This window comes from Triticum urartu, chromosome 6A (genome assembly GCF_056163025.1).
Source record: "Triticum urartu cultivar PI428250 chromosome 6A, HENAU_Tu73, whole genome shotgun sequence".
Lineage (NCBI taxonomy): Eukaryota > Viridiplantae > Streptophyta > Magnoliopsida > Poales > Poaceae > Triticum > Triticum urartu.
The window spans coordinates 536,018,236-536,035,046 of NC_141878.1; the positions used below are offsets into that span (position 1 = coordinate 536,018,236).

The 16,811-nt window shown below is 52.9% G+C and overlaps 1 protein-coding gene across 2 annotated transcripts; it reads left to right on the plus strand.

Moving 5' to 3' along the window:
* The first annotated feature begins 5,443 nt into the window (after window positions 1-5,443).
* On the plus strand, window positions 5,444-16,005 carry LOC125529209 (galactoside 2-alpha-L-fucosyltransferase). 2 transcript variants are annotated; one of them, XM_087528659.1, is made up of 2 exons: window positions 5,444-5,953; window positions 14,329-16,005. In XM_087528659.1, the coding sequence occupies exons 1-2, from the start codon at window positions 5,659-5,661 to the stop codon at window positions 15,816-15,818; spliced, it is 1,785 nt and encodes a 594-aa protein (XP_087384785.1). In that variant the 5' UTR covers window positions 5,444-5,658; the 3' UTR covers window positions 15,819-16,005. The 2 variants fall into 2 exon arrangements, with proteins under 2 accessions (XP_087384785.1, XP_087384786.1); XM_087528660.1 differs by lacking the exon at window positions 5,444-5,953 and adding an exon at window positions 10,986-11,525.
* The last annotated feature ends 806 nt before the right edge of the window (window positions 16,006-16,811 follow it).

Below are 16,811 nucleotides of genomic sequence, written 5' to 3' on the forward strand. Positions count from 1 at the left end.
AAGTCTCGACTGACCGGAGTGCTTGCGCCGGCGGGAAACAGGGAGGGAGGACAACACAGGAACCGACCGATAATGGGTCGACGGTTGCCGCAAGAGGACGCCGCGGACGCACGCGCGAAAGTGCGTTGCCCCGCGGACAGGGAGTGCGTCCACGTCGAGCGGAGCCTCCTGAAGCCAAGCGGAGTCGTCGGCGATGAACGTGAGCGCACCGAGACGGATCTCGTGGCCCTTCACCAAAACTCCGCCAGAAACCATGATGATTTGGATCGGAAAAGATCACAATTCCTCCAACAAATCGCTAAAACACCAGCCCCACGGTGGGCGCCAACTGTCGTGGTTCTAAGCCTGACAGTAATGTAGGGGGGTAGGTATGGAGAGGCAAGATCTTAGCTATGGAGTAGTTGTAAGCACACGAGGTTTACGAGTTCAGGCCCTTCTCGGAGGAAGTAATAGCCCTACGTCTCGGAGCCCGGAGGTGGTCGACTGGATTATGTGTGTATGAATTACAGGGGTGCGAACCCTTTACACTGAGGAGGGGGTGGCTTATATAGAGTTCGCCGGACCCCTCCGGCCCTCAGTTGTGCAGGGTTTTAAATACATTAAGGTCGGGCGTTACTGGTAACGCCCCTAATAAAGTGCTATGATGACCATAAAAGCTACTTAATAACCGACCGTTAGCGTGTGGAGTGCCTTTAGGTCTCCTGGTCGTCGAGTGGTTGGGTCATGGTCGAGTGATTGCTTCTTGGTCGAGTGTCTTCGAGTATGTCGAGTGGAACACCTCCAAGTCGATTGAAAGGTGATTTCTTCTAGAGATGTCCTTGGGTAGGGCAGTTGGGACAGGTCCATGACCCTACCCTAGGTACATAGCTTCATCACTTAGTTTCCGTAAGGACCCCGCTGCCACGGGAGGGTAGGACAAAAGATGTCATGCAAGTTCTTTTCCATAAGCACGTATGACTATATTCATAATACATGCCTACATTATATCAATGAACTGGAGCTAGTTCTGTGTCACTCTAGGTTATGACTGTTACATGATGAACCGCATCCGGCATAATTCTCCATCACTATCCATTGCCTACGAGCTTTCCATATATTGTTCTCCGCTTATTTACTTTTCCGTTGCTATTGCTATCATCACTACAAAATACCAAAAACATTACTTTTATTACTGTTACCTTTTGCTACCGTTACCACTACTATCATATTACTTTGCTACTAAACACTTTGCTGCAGATATTAAGTTTCCAGGTGTGGTTGAATTGACAACTCAGCTGCTAATACTTGAGAATATTCTTTGGCTCCCCTTGTGTCGAGTCAATAAATTTGGGTTGAATACTTTACCCTCAAAAACTGTTGTGATCCCCTATACTTGTGGGTTATCACGGACAGACATGTGTCGGCGTGTAGGGCTCATCACAGTTAAAGCAAAGGCCTTGGCGCCGCAGCTCCATCTGCTCCGCCGGAGAAAGACGATGGAAGGGTCGCGTCGTTGCTGGGGGTGCCGGCACGGCGTGAGGTGGACGGCCGGGCGTCGGGCCTGGACGTGTGGTTGGGCGGCCTCCCCGCGGTGGCGCGGCAGGCTGCATGGCCTGGGCCTGACTCTCGAAGGCGCGGGCGTAGTACATGGCCTGCTGGAGATCCTGAGGTCCACGGAGCTCCACGTCGACGCGGATGTGGTCCGGAAGGCCACCAACGAAGAGGTCGGCCCGCTGCTGGGCCGTAATGCCCGTCGCATGGCAAGCCGGGGCCTGAAAACGGTCGGCGAAGTCCTGCACCGTGGAGGTGAAGGGGAGGCGACCGAGCGCCGCCAGACGGCTCCCGCGAACCGGAGGCCCGAAGCAAAGGAGGCAGAGCTCGCGGAAATGCGCACACGCATGCATGGCGCCCTCGTCCTACTCGAGGGTGTAATACCAGGTCTGGGCCGCGCCACAGAGGTGGTAAGACGCGAGCCACGTCCGCTCCGACGCGAGGGTGTGCTGCCCGTGAAAGAACTGCTCACACTGGTTGAGCCAGTTAAGGGGATCCTCCGTGCCGTCATAGGTGGCGAAGTCGAGTTTGGCGAACCGCGGCGGTGTCGGCTGCAGCCCGCCGTGCCGAGCAGGCTCGGAGGCTCGGAACAGTGAAGCGGGGGGGGTGCCTGATCGGAGTAGTCCGGGTACTGGCTGGCGGGACCGGATGGCCCACCGAACTACGGGAACGGAGTCGGCTCAACCGGGGCCGTGGTGTAGACCGGCGAAGGCGAAGTCCCCGTCGCCCACGCTGGCAGGGGGGACGGGGACGGGGGAAACCGGATCTTATGGATCGGTAACCCGGTAGTCGAGGCCGCGCCCGAGCTGGTCCCGGATGATGATGGCGCGGAGAACGGCGGTGGAAGCAGGCCCTGGGACGCCGCCGGCGGCAGCTGGACCGGCCATGCGGTGGACGGCGGCTACTGCAACCAGGAGGCGGCCGAGGCTGCCGGCGGCACAGGCCAGAGGGGCGCCGCGACCGGCACTGGCCCGGATGCCAAGCCCGCCTGGATCAGCCAGAACGGGGACCCAGCGAGCGCGGGCGCGCCCTAGTACGGCCCTGGTGGTGGTGCAAAGGGGCCCGCCCCGCCCCTGTATTGCGGCTGCTGCTGTAGGAGAAGGCCAGGGGCGGCGATCGAGGCCGACAGCGGGTGAGTGTAGGCCCCGGCCCCATATTGCTGTTGGAGCTGAAGACCATGGACGGCGGTGACGAGGTGATGCAGCGTGGCAGCGAGTTGCTCCGGAGACAAGGCGGCCACCGGCGATGGTGCAGATGCGCCCGGGGACGGCGGCGCAGGCGACGCCGAGGAGGAGACGGGACACGCCAGCGAGGTCCCGGCGGATGTGGTCGGCGTGGTGATGATCGGCGCCGTCGTCATGGGCGTGGTGGTACCGACGGGCAGCGGCGGCGGTGATGGTGGCAGCGACATGATCGCAACGTGGTCTCTGATTACCAAATTGGTAGGACTAGGGTTCCTACCGGTGCGGCTACGCAGGTTATAGGGACAAGGTGGAGGAGAACGAGGGCTGGAGCGCGCGCGCCGGCGAGTGGGCGCCGTCGCGGCTAGGGTTTAGGTGCGGCGGCGGTTGGCTGGTGGCGGCTAGGGTTCCGGCTCCTCAGGGAGCCGGGCAACAGAAGATGATAATATCTTTATTGCTTGATTCTCAAAGAGTCTTACAACCTATATTTATAACCTAAATAATTTGCATAAGAATTAATCCTAAGATAACTTGTGGGCCAAGCACCTAACTAATGCCCGGTGGGCCTTCTCTGGTTATAAGCTAAACCGGTCATAACACACTCATAAACTTCTTCTCTCCTATTCACTTTGAAAAAATAATTTAATTACAATAGCCTCCCAAGTGAAAGAGTATACACCATGCAGACAAAGACTTGGAAAATATGTACCTTGTGTCCTCGTAGTGATATGAGTTGTTGTGGTCGGGCTAATATTGGGTTGCGTAATATCACTATTTCTACCATGATTTTGTCTTCCCCATCTGTACTCACGAGTTATCTGAATATATGCATCTCCCTATTCTGGAGCCATCCTCCAATATCTTACCCGATAAGAGCATCTCCAATAGATGGTCCAAATTTTAACGGTCCAAAATTGGAGATGTAAAATTTGGACCGTCAAAAAATGCATTTTGGAGCTCCGAAAAAGGGCCAACTCCAACAGATGGTCCAAATTCATGGTCCAAAAGAGCAACTCCAATAGATGATCCAAATTCATGATCCAAAACCGGACAGCAGCCGCGCAGCCGCTGTCCAGCCATTGTACAGCCGCACACATTGCATAAAACATGTTTTAAAACAACATAAAAAAATTCATGTCCACAACATCAAGTTATTATATAGTTCTTCAGATCCAGGAGATGAAATGCAACACAAATACAATATAGTTTTGAACAAACAAATAATGAATCTATGCGGATCTTTCGCCATGCCGTTTTCAATGCTCTTCCATCAAATCTTTCTGGAGTTGGTCATGCACATCGCTGTCTCTAATCTCGCTGTACACCTTCATGAAACGTCTGATGCGTTGTTCTTTTCGCATGGGGTTAACAAGAATGCCCATCAAGTGATAGAAGTTGTAATCTAAATCTTTTCCACGCTCGTTCTCAATGATCATGTTATGCATGATCACGCAAGCGGTCATGATGTACCAAAGGATCTTTTGATCCCAAAATCTAGCTGGTCCTCGCACGATGCACACGACCACCGTCAAACATCCTATCCAATCCCGAGTTAAATCATCAAGTTTTGTCATTTTTTTACCTTGAGGAATTCCGTCGAACACCTTGTGCGCGCGGTGGAGGAAGATGGCCGCCGGTTGGATTGGCTGCTGCTTTACGGCTGCGGACGGCTCCAGGCGGTGACGGTGATAACAAAAGAGGTTGGAGGCCGGCCAGGAGGAGCTCGGCGGGCGGCGAAGACAAATTCGGCAGTCGGGCGGAGGGATTGGTGCGGCGGTCGTCGTGCGGCCGGTGCAATGTCCGTGGACAGGCTCACGGCCGACGGGAGCAGGTCGGCGGCAGCCCGAGACCCTGCGGAGGCCTACCGCAGCAGCCGGACCGCCGGAGGGGCCGAATCCTGCGCTGTCTGCCTCCCGATTCGGCGGTGTCCGGGCGGTGGCGGGGAGCCGAGGGGGGGGGGCGACGGCGGCGGGGATGTGGGGTGGTGACGCGGGCGACGACGAGGTTTTGGGCGGTCGCGCCGGCGGATTCCGGCCGGCGGGTCGCAGGCGGGCGGACGGGCGCGGGCGAGAACGGAAATGAAGTGGCGGTTGGGCGTTCGCGGGCGGCGGCTGGTTTTGGACTAGATGCATCCCGTGATGTATATTTGCATCGCGAGATGTTGGATTTTACATCACGAGGAGGCCGCGGTCCAATTTTTTTTACATATGGACCGTCTGTTGGAGCAGTTTTTTTGCCCCAGACGGTCCAAAAGTTAAGTATTTTTACATTTGGATCGTCTATTGAAGATGATCTAACAACAATGTTTTATCTACGATGCATTTGTTGGTACAATGCCTCTATGCTGTGTGGGCTGTTGAGTCCTGATAATAGATGTCTTCCTTGATGAAAGTACTCCAGTCCAGTCGGCTCGGATCAGTGGTTTCCTAGTGGAAGTGAGGTCGATGGAGAGCACCAAGAGAAAGTAGTATAAAATAAGATTTAAAAATATGTTTGCAAAGGTCAGCACTAGGACTTCGAGCACTCCGCAAGAGAAAGTTACTGTATTTTTTTTCCTTCCTTCCGTGACACTGCAAAAATATTTCTTGGAGCATGGCAGATATAGGCCTCTCACGTCAGACCGAGTATCGTGTGGAAAGCGTCGGCTGAATAGCAGTGCTTGGTTGCCGAACCCACTGCCACGACTACGTTCCAAGCTCCGTCTTCAGCCCATCACGTCCAAACCCACGACGAATAAGGAGCCCCTGTTCTCTCGCAAGTTGCAGCGCCCACCCGATTGCCGCGGCTTTCCACAGCTTTGACCGCTCCCGTCCCCGAGCGAGACCACAAAGCAAAGCGCAGACAAGACGCTTCTTCCAGCCGGCCCGCTCTGCACGGCGAGCACGGAGCAGAGCAAACGAGCGAGCTAGAGGTAGAGCCTTAGAGCCAGCGTGGAGGCGGCTCGGTCATGGAGAAACAACCGAGCGGCTGGCGTGGGAGCAACGGCGGCCACGAGGAGAGTCTGCCCCTGCGCGGCGGCGGCGGCCTGGAGACGGAGGCAAGGGCGCCGCACCCCCACGCCGCGGACCAGCAGGAGGCGGGGCGGGGCAGGCACCGGCGCAACTGCGCGCGCGCCGCGCTGCTGCTCTGCCTGCTCACGCTCCCGGCCTGCATACTCGCCCTCTGGAACCTGCGGGCCGACTCCTCGTCGCAGATGCTCTTCGACGTCGACCTCCCAAAGGACGACGACGACGACGGGCAAGGTACCACTCGCGCTCCTCCACTTCGAATCCATACTCGACCGTAGAGGCTGATCGATGCTGCCCGGATGGATCATCGTAGACCTTGCACTTACTACCAGCCGCGATGGAGTAGTAGTAGACGCAGGGAGTGGTTTTTCGTCTAGAAAAAGAGGCCTGGGAAATGATGGGGGAAGTTCACGGAGGGAATCGTAGGGGGGCGCAAGATACCAGACGATACACATGGCTGCAAAGCAGATTCCCGTTGTCTTAATTAGCGTTGCTTATTTTACTCGGGGCGGCCAGGTCTAAATCCTAATCTGACTCTGGTCGCATCCCCTGCTAACGTAACGATAAAATACTCTTCTCTTGCTGGCCTGCTAACGATAAGCTTAATTAGACGCGAGGGCACATCAGAGGTGATCAATCGGCTAGCCAAAGGCCAGTTAAAATCGGTTGAGTTGGGCACAGAAGATCCGAGCCATGCGCCATTTTCTTTTCTGAGCCTAGTAAAATTGAGAATTTTGGGTGGACGTCGGACGACGACGGGCTTTTTCGTGGCGGAAAAGAGAGTAAAAGACAGCACCGCGTGACCGCTCAAAGAGCCTCTAGGCATCTTCGACGTGGACTCTAAAACCAAGTATCCGGTCGTGCACGTGGGCACGGAAGGAGGCCATTCAGCCGTGTAAAAATACCACAAACGTCTTCGTCTCCCATGTCCTGTTTTTTCCTCCTGGAAGTCCATAGCATGTATGTCGCTAGTCGAGGTGAGGTTCACACAGACTTGGACGTGCCGGCCTTGTGGTTGTTGCAGCCTGGCGAAAACCGTGTGGGCGATGTTAAGGACCCGAAGCTGCTGACGTTCTTCTCATCGATCGCCTGCGCCGCCAGCCACGTGGACCAGCCCGGTCACATATATCCAGCATCGAGCATGCACGGGACACGATGCAGGTGGCCCTCTCCTTCAGCACGCCGCTTCAATGCAGGTTTCAGTGACCGGTCGCGTACATTCTGAGCCGACATGAATGCAGTGAGAGGAAACGAAGGTGCAACAACGTGGTAGAGGGTGTGGGTGCGGGAGATATTTTTGGGTGGGACCGGGGTTGAGGGAGTTCTGGATTATGGGGTCCTCAGGTGTCCGGTCTATTTGATATGGGCTGCACTGATGGGTCGTGAAGACAAAGCAGAAGACCACCTCCTGTGTCCGGGTAGGACTCCTATGTGTGTAGAACGGCAAATTTAGTGTCCGGGTGTAATACTTCCTTCCTCTGTGAACCGATTCTGTATAACTCTAGGCCCCTCCGGTGTGTACATAAACCGGAGGGTTTAATCCGTGGAGGGCATCAGAATAATCGTTGGCTAGATGGCTAGGGTTTAGCCATTACGATCTCGAGGTAGATCAACTCTTATAACTTCCATACTCATCGAATAAAATCAATCAGGCCGTAGGGTTTTACCTCCTTTGATAGGGCCCGAACCTGGGTAAACACCGTGTCCCTATTGTCCCTCATTACCATCGATCCTTAGACTCACAGCTTGGGCCCCTCTACCCGAGATCTGCCGGTTTTGACACCGACAGGGGTGTCGGAAGCATACCCCCAGTCTGCGTCCGGTTTACGTAATCAAGCGAGTGCGTCCGCAGATCAATGAGGTATCATGTTGGATGGCAAAGTACGTTTTGAGGGTCCCTGCTGGAGATGCCCTTAAAGCTCGAAACTCCGGCTGTCCAAACATCAAAGTTCATCTAGGGAACCATAGGAGAACAATAGACCAGACAAAACATAGTTAGGGCAACTCTAACTCTGATTAATAAATTGACATCATCAAATGTCCGTTGACACGTTCGGTGAATAGGACGTCGACCATCCAACGGTAGTTATCAAGGCTAGAAGGATTGAGAGGAAAAAAAAAGGTGAGTGGGACACATGAGTTGTGGGGAGATGTGCAACTAATAGTGGGTGAGACGGACGTTTGGATCCTCCCTCTTTTAGTTTGGTGCTGGTTTTATTAGAAAATTCAAATGTCAAAACCACTTAACCCGCTATCCGTGAATATTTGAGGACTAGTGTTGGATGGCTAAAAATGCTCAAATCGTTCGGTGCGAACATTTGTCACATATTTGATGATCGGGTTGGAGTTGCCCTTACAAAGCATATTCCCCTTGCCTCTTGCTCATTATTTTACTTGGAGCAGCCATGTCTAAATCCCAATATGAAGTTGGTCGCACGACTGCGTCTCCTCTAGCCTCTATGGCTTGCCGGTGTCCTGAGGGCCTCGGCCACGGCGGTCTGAATCAACGTCTCCTCTAAGTCCTGGCTCATTGGTGTCGGTGTGTCCCCTGCATAAAGCCCCTTCGCCTCCTCAATCCCGGCCACCTCGTTGCCTCGCCCCTCATCAAGTCCAAGGTTCACGTCCGACGTAGCTCCCTTTCTGGTGGTGGTGGGTTTTCAACCAAAGTTTAACTTCCAACTCCCAGTTTCTGGCCCGGTGGCTTTAGATTGCTCACCCACATGCCATAGAGAAATCCATGCTCGTCTTGCCGGTTTTGGCAGCAGCATCATCAGGAGTGTTGTCCCCTCTTTGGAGGCATTGTCATGGCCTCTCTTTGCACCTCTCTTCGAAAACGAGGGAAAGCCCTACACGGGGTTTGATTCTTCGGATCGGACAATGCTGGCGTCGCGGCGTCCTTTTTCTTTCTGAAGGCACCGTCTTGCGTGCTCGTGACGCCCCCAGTGTTGGACTTGTGGTTGTTCGACTTAACGTTGGTTTGGACTGCCTCTTTAGTTAGGGGATTTAGCTATGGTTTTTGCTTGTCTGGGCGAAGCACCCCTTGTCTCTCTCCTTTGGGCACCGGTTTCACAACAACTTGCGTTTGTGCATGTGTTTTACCCTCGCTTATACTCATTCTCTTTTTTTCTATCAATAAGAAGATATGCAAAGCTTTGTGTATTAGAATATATTTTTTATATATTCCTTTGGAGGTAATTAACGATAAACCTCACTTGCACATGCGATCAACTAGCCAAAGGCCAATCAAACCCGGTTGAGTTGCACACAGAAGATCCGATCAGTAATTGCCGGCCATGCCGCTCTTTCTTTTCCGAGCATTCGTCAGCGAACACAGCCCATGCCACTGCTGAATACCCGCATTGGGTGAGCTAGAATGAAGCTTCTGGCTGGACGCCGGGCCAAACAGAAAACGACGGGCGTCCGGACAACGCCGCTGTGACGGCCGCTCAGGGTCAAAACTTGACAAAGCCGGGCGTCCGAACACCGGAGACAGAGCATCTCCGATAGAAGACGTAAAACAAAAGATGTAAAAATTTACATATTTTAAAAATATTTTTTTACCTTTAAAAAACTTCCAACTCCAACCAATGATGCAAAACGGAGATGTACAAGTGCAACTTCATTAGGTGATGTAAACTGGAGATGTAAAAATTAAAACTTCAAATACTACTTCATTTCAAATTCGAACATAGTTCGTTCAACTAGTAGTACTTCATTTCAAACATAGTTAAACATAGTCCTACTTAAAACATAATTCTAATTTGAAAGACTACTTACTAGTTCAAACCACTACATCCATCAAACTACTACTCCAACGACTACTACTAGTTCACACAACAACTACTCGAAGATGAAAGTACTTAGCGATGAGCTCTTGAACTGCTCCCAGAAATCGTCATTGTCCGGGTCGTCGCACCCCTCGTCCTCCTCCGAGTCAGCCCAGTCCGACGAGTCAGACTCGACGGGGATCACCGTCGAGGGGCCGACCTCCTCCTCGTCGTCCTCCTTCTTCTGCTCGGCCTACACATACTCCGGATGCTCCCGCGCGAACCTCGCCATTGCCGCCTCCTCGCTATCGTCGAGACCAACGACAATGGCCGACCTCTTCTTCTTGCCGTTCTTCTTCGGTATCTCATCCAGCCGGATGCCCTCCGGTATGAGGAACTCCGCATCCGCCTAGGTCTTGATCTCCGGGAAGTTGAGGCCCGTCTTTGGCCTCCTGGCACACCACACCGCCACGTCGTAGGCACGCGCGGCCTTGTCGGAGGCGGGGTAGGTGCCGAGCCAGAAGCGGCGGCCGACGTCGTTAAACTCGACGCCAAAGTAGCCCGTCTTGCTCTTCAGGAGCTTCTTCGGCGGCATGGCGTGCGGCGAGGTCGAATCGGGCAGCGATGACGTGCGGTAGGCGGGTGGAAGTGGGGTGTGGTGGGCGGGGGCGGCGGAAACACGGTGTGGGAGCGGCGTGGGAAGCGTCGGTGGGGCTTGGCGGGGGCGGTTGAGCGGCGACATGGTGAATCAGGCAGCAACGAGGTCGGACGACGACACGGTCGAATCGGGCAGCGACGAGGTTGGACGGTGTCAGGAGCGGCGGAAACACGGTGTGTGGCGGCGGCCGAAGGTGGGGTGGGGCGGCGACGGATTGGGGCCGGCGGAGGAGCGGTGGGGGAGGGGGCGAATCGCGCGGCGTCAGAGCCGAATCAACGGCGGGAGAAGAGGAGAAAAAACCGCCAATTCGCGGCGCCCGGGCGGCGGCCGATAGTGGAGGATGGTCGAAACCGGCAGCGGGGCGACGACGGGGCCGGATCTGGCACGGGGCGGCTGCGACGTGCGTGATGGGTGGGCGGGAGGAAGAAGGGAGAGAAGTGAAAGGAAACGACGGTTGACGGTTGGCGCGCGGCTTGCAAAGATACATCTCCTGTAGGTTGTAGGTGGTGATGTATATTTGCACTGTGGAGTGTTGTATTTTATATCTTCAGGGACTGAGAGGTAATTTTTTCTACATCTACATGAGAAGTGTTTTTGGAGCTGAAGATGAAAAATTAGGTATTTCTACGCCTTCTATTGCGGATGCTCTTACGATTCACAGAGCAGTTCGCTGCTTTACTGTCCCGGGTGGTCTGCGCTGTTCTTTCTTGATTTAGATAAGAAGAGTTGAGATCCCATTTTCGGCCTGGGGGGGGGGGGGGGGGGGGGGGGGGGGCACTCTGCCCGACGGATCTCGCGGACAAGCGCAGCGCGGTGCCGGTGCCGGTGCCAGCTACGGAAAAATAACGTGGGGAGTGCGGTGCAGGCAAAGCCGGGCAAGGGGACAGAACAGAAAAGGAACGAGAGACATTCAGACACTCTCCAAGCGCTGGCTGGCCTCACCCTCAGTCACTGGTCACTGCCCAGTAGCCAGCTGCTCCTGCAACCTGCTGCGCTCCCACGCGGACGAAGCGACGGCCGGACACGGACCGGCTCGGCCTCCCTGTCCCCGAAATTAAAGCGGAGCACGGCCATGGGAGCACCGGCTCGCCGCTAGCCCATGCGGGCGGTTGGGGCTGGCCGCGGACAGCCGCTGGCTCTGCTAGCTAGCTCGTGGCCATGGGGAGGAGCGGCGAGGGGCCGGCGCTGCCGCGGCGGCAGCGGGCGGGGCCGGGGGCGGGGGCGAAGGGGAAGCCGCCGCGCGGTGGCGCCGCGCAGCGGTTCGCGCTGTCGGTGTGCTTCCTGCTGATCCCGGCCGTGCTGCTCCTGCAGCGGCGGCAAGCCGGGCCGGCGCCGGAGTGGCTCTTCCGGGGGGATCTCTTCCTGCCGGAGGTGAGCCGAGGTACGTGTTCGGTTCCCGCATCTCTACCCCCTTGCGCGCGCGCGTGTTCGTCTCGTGGCCTTTCGTTTCGGGGCGAGATTAGTCTACTCTCTACTGTCTCTGTCTGTAGGCTGTAGGCTGTAGAAATGTAGTAGACGGTAGAACCACCCTCCTACATGTCGGTACCACTTGCGTGCATCAAGCAAGCAAAAATCCAGCCCCAACTTCACTGCAAGGATAGCGGCCCCACCTGTCAGTAACTTTCGTCTACCCGTGTGAACTCCCAAGGCTCCAAGGGACGAGAGCTGTTTAAGTATGAGTGTTTTATGTTTTTTTTTAGAAAAGGAGGATGACCCCCGGCCTCTGCATCTGGGCGATGCATACTGCCATTTTATTAATTATTCTCACAAGACCTTACAAAGTAATACAATAGTAAGACTAAAGCCGCCGTCTAAGCCACTCTATCCAGTTGATGAAGGGGCGTAGATAGCCTGGGCCTAATACCAAACAACCATCGCAGCCAAACCTAACATCTAAGACCTGAGATCCCATTCAGGACGCATGTCGGGCATGGGTCTCACCGGTCCGGCGTGCACTCAGAGGCCGCCGCCACCAACTTCCACCGTTCCATCTTCAGAACTGTACTAATGCATCAACCTTGCTCGGTCCAGCTATCGTCGACGCCACCACGGCGCCCAACGGCACCTCCTCCCTGCGCGCAATCAGCTGAGCACGTCGCAGTCACCACTGATACACCTCAACACCATGCTGCCAAGTACCACCAGCCGACACAGCTTGAAGTCTTTGGAAGATCTGTCGTGTGTAGCACCTGCCGACCAGGCATGACAAAGCGTAGCACCTGTCGGTCAGGCATGACTTGACATCTCCACCGAAGCTCCGTGCAAGATGAAGCCGCTCCACCTCCAGCCTCTCTGAACGGGACGGAAGCACCCCAGGAAGACACGGCGAAGAGTTGGGCACCACAATCACCACGAGAGCCGGACAGCCGACCGCCATGGTGAAGCGACACCACTAAAGAGAACCGCCGCCATCAGGAACGCCAAGAACGCGCTGTAGCTGTCCCACCTCCCCGCGGACCCAAAGCGGCGCCTTCAAGAAGGTGACGGAGCCGGGCACCGCCGCCGCCCAACCAAAGTTGTAGGTTTTCACCCGGGTGCAGGGGGAGGACGAGGGGGAGGGAGCTGGATCTCGAAGCCGCCTTCAAGAAGGAAACAACGCCTGGGGCGCCGCCGGCGTCGTGGCCTCCGCAGCCGGCCAAGAAATTACTCCGATCCAGAGATCCCACCCCACATCCGCGTAGTCCGCCAACGGATCCGGCCGGATTGATGAGGAGGAAGCAACAGCACGGGGGCGCCGTCTTCAAATCTGGCGTAGGAGAGCAGCAGGGGATCCCTCCACGTGGCGCCCGCATCCACCGCCAACTCGCCGCCCGCGCGGCCGAGAAGACGCGGTCCACAACTCCGGCAAGCGCCGCCCGCCGCCCGGACGACGCCGCCCTCACCAGCAGAGGCCGCCGCCTCAAACCCTAGGCCCGGGCCGGACGGATCTGGCGGATCCAATCCATGCGCCTGCCCAAGCGTGAGAAGCTCCCCGCCGCCACCTTCCTTGGTTGCGCCCAGGGCCTGCCCGGCGCTAGCCTCTGGCAGCGGCGAGGAAAGGAGGAACGTGGTAACGACGAGGGGCGGCGGCGCGAGATCGCCCCCGTGTCGCCCAAGCGGGGCGACTCGGGGGTATGGGCATGAAATCTTGGTGTGGGTAAAACTTGTACTGTATTACTCAACCCATCACAGTATTACAATCAGCTAAACTGAGTTTGTCCAATTATCGCCGAAAATAGGGCTATCTATTTAGAGTATCAATGATACATGGTACAACATTCTCAGGGTTAGTTGGGGTTGTTCTAGCATGTCTTTGTAACAGCCGTTTGGTTGGATGTTTATCTGTCTGCCTACCTTTGGTTATATCTGGGAGCTTGGAACTCTGTTGCTTCGTTTCATTAATGAAAATGGAGCCGGGGGAAACTCCTTTATTTCAATTTTTTTAATATATGATAGAATAAAGCATGGGCGAATTATCCGCATCGAAGCTGCAATTGTGGGTTCACCAAAAAAGAAGTACAGTTGTGGTAGGTGATTTTTTTGCGGGTAAATTGTGGTAGATGTTGGGCATGAATGATATGCTTTCTCGCGAAAAGAAGGAAAGGTGATACGTGTACCGATTGTTCTTGCTGGACCTCTCTATAGTTAGCTTGTGTGTTAATGGTGCTAAGCTGCTAGCTACTTTTGTTTGCATCAATGATGAATGCCACTAGAGAGTATCTTTTCATGCCACGCCGCTTTCTCAAGGAGATGACGAAGAATAAAGTAAGATGAGGAATATGGTGCGGTTCAAGTTCTCGATACATAGCTAATCAAACATTCACAAAAATATCCGTGGTCCTCACCTTGAGAGATAATTTGAGTTAGTTTTCGTCATAACAATCGGTGGGTACGATAGAATCATGTACATGAATGTTGGAAGGGACATATGGAACCAATAAAGAATAGTAGCTTGCCTTAGTATAGTGTTATTTCCGTTGAATTATAGGTGCTCCCTAATGTCAGTTTCCATGTCCCAATCCTTTGTAGGGTTTTTAAGTAACTCAAGTGATTGTTTCCGCTATGAGAATAATGACAACAATGTGATTCAACTTATATTTACCATTACTTTTTTTTAACTACAATATGCAGCAACCAACCAATACTATTATTTTGGTCCTTGTATTGTTTTCTTGCGCTGACTTAAAACATCTTATCTTTTTCAGATATAAGAGATGATATGCCTGATGATTTATCTCCATCGGCACAAATTGATTATGACAGACTTCTGGGTGGCCTTCTGATCGAGGGATTTGATGAAAGATCGTGTCGCAGCAGGTACCAGTTTGCACGTTATCACAGGAATGCAGCAAGAGTACTTTCTCCATACCTCATAGAAAGATTAAGGAGACAAGAAGCACTGCAGAAGAAGTGTGGTCCAGGCACCAAATCATACAACAATGCTGTAAAACAGCTCAGGTCCACTCAGAGCATCAACGGCACATCGGATTGCAACTATCTCTTCCTGATAATCCATGCCGGGATGGGTAACCGGATGCTTGAGATCACTTCAGCGTTTCTTTACGCACTTTTGACAGGCAGGGTTTTGCTCGTGGACCGTTATAAGCAGATTGCCAACACTTTCTGTGAGCCTTTTCCTGGAACTTCATGGTTGATTCCTTCAGATTTCCCTCTGAGCTATAATGAGTTCACCAAGCATAGTCCAGAGAGCTATGGTAACATGTTGCAGGAAAATGTTATCCGTGGCAACACATATCGGTTTCTAGCCAGTGCTAGGCCTCCCTATGTGTACCTCCATCTTGATGGTGACTACGCTTTCCACGACAAGCTTTTCTATTGCGAAGACGATCAACAGTTCCTGCAAGGTGTGCCGTGGCTGATCATGCGGACCGACATGTACTTTGTGCCGTCACTGTTTCTTATCCCAAGTTTCCAAGATGAACTGAGCAAGCTGTTTCCTGAGAAGGACACCGTTTTCCATCACTTGGGCCGGTATCTTCTTCATCCAACAAATGATATTTGGTATTCGGCGACAACGTACTACAGGGCCTACCTTGCTAAAGCTGATAAAGTAGTGGGGATTCAGATCAGAATATTTGAAAAGAAGGGCATCTTGCAAAGAAATGGGCCATTTCCACACGTTTTAGAACAGATCCTTTCTTGTGCTCAAGGTGAAAAGCTGCTGCCAGAAATCGGTGTGACCGATGAAGCTGCCGCTCGGAATAACCGGACAATCGCCGTTCTCGCGACCTCTTTGAGCTCTTGGTACAGTGATCAGATCAGGGAAAGGTACAGCGAGCACCACACCGTCGACGGCACCACGGTGAAAGTTTACCAGCCGAGCCACGAGGAGTACCAGAAGAAGAAGAACAGGAAGCACAACATGAAGGCGCTGGCGGAGATCTACCTGCTGAGCATGAGCGATGTGCTCATCACCAGCGGCTTCTCCACCTTCGGCTACGTCGCGCAGGGCCTCGCCGGCCTCACGCCGTGGATCATGTACAGGCCCGAGAACCACGTCGTGCCGGAGCCGCCGTGCGGCCGTGCCATGTCCATCGAGCCGTGCTTCCACCAGGCCCCCTACTTCGACTGCAAGGCCAAGAGGGACGCCGACCTGGGCAAGGTGGTGCCGTACGTGAGGCACTGCGAGGACGTCAGCTGGGGCCTCAAGATTGTAAATGAAACTCGGTTGTAGCTGTAAGTTTTCTTTTCTTTTCTTCACACGGTAACACAATTGTTTGCTAAAAAAATAGGGTAGGCTTCTTTTTAATTTACAGGAAAATATGTTTCACGAATGTATTTCTTTTTTCCTCTCATGCATTTGATCAGAACTGTAGATAGTTGATAAACAGATTCATTAATAGAAAATACTATGATTACCATGTTTTCTGTCATTCTTACTTAAGGGGAGGCATTGTTTTGCACATGTTGGTGTTAGTTGAGTTTCTGAGCAACGTTCAAATTTCGGTTTCTGCTCAGATTTCGCCGCCGCTGGAGTAAATTGCAGAAAACCCCCACTTTGAAAGTTAGGCTAGCAGAAACACTTTAGCTATATGTCAGTCACCTGAAAATTCCTTTTGGGTCAGTCGATTTTGTGGCCGTCTGATTCTGCTTTGAGATGTGTGCTGTTTTTTTTCCTGTGTCCTTTTGGTGGTGAGTTGGGCTGTGTGGTATCGATTGACCCCTATTTTGGGTCAGTCAAATTGCTTCTTGGGCTCGTTTTTGCTCTTCTAGTTTGTGTTTTTATTTTCCTTTTTTCTTTTCTTTATTGGCTATTTTTTTGTTTTGTGTGTGTTTTGGCTGAGTGCAATTATATACATACAAATACAATATAATATGTGCCAATAGTTCATAATTATTTGATTATTTTTGCATAGCACGATAAAGTGCAATTTCGGTGCAAAGTTGTGCGCAAGTTTTTTTGAATTTTCTTTCTTCTCAAAGGAAATATCAAAGCTACTAATTCATTCTTTAAAAAAATCATTATTTTGATATTGTTTTAGTCTTTACTTCATTTTCATTCTACTTTAATGTTAATACCAATGCCACTACTCATTTGTTCTTAGATTTTTTTTTTCAAAAGTTCCACTTTTATATGCTTATTCTTGCATATTTTTAAAAAGCGCAATTTTTATGTATATTGTGTGCAAGTTTTATGAGTGTTTGTTTTATTTTTTTCCCATTTTCT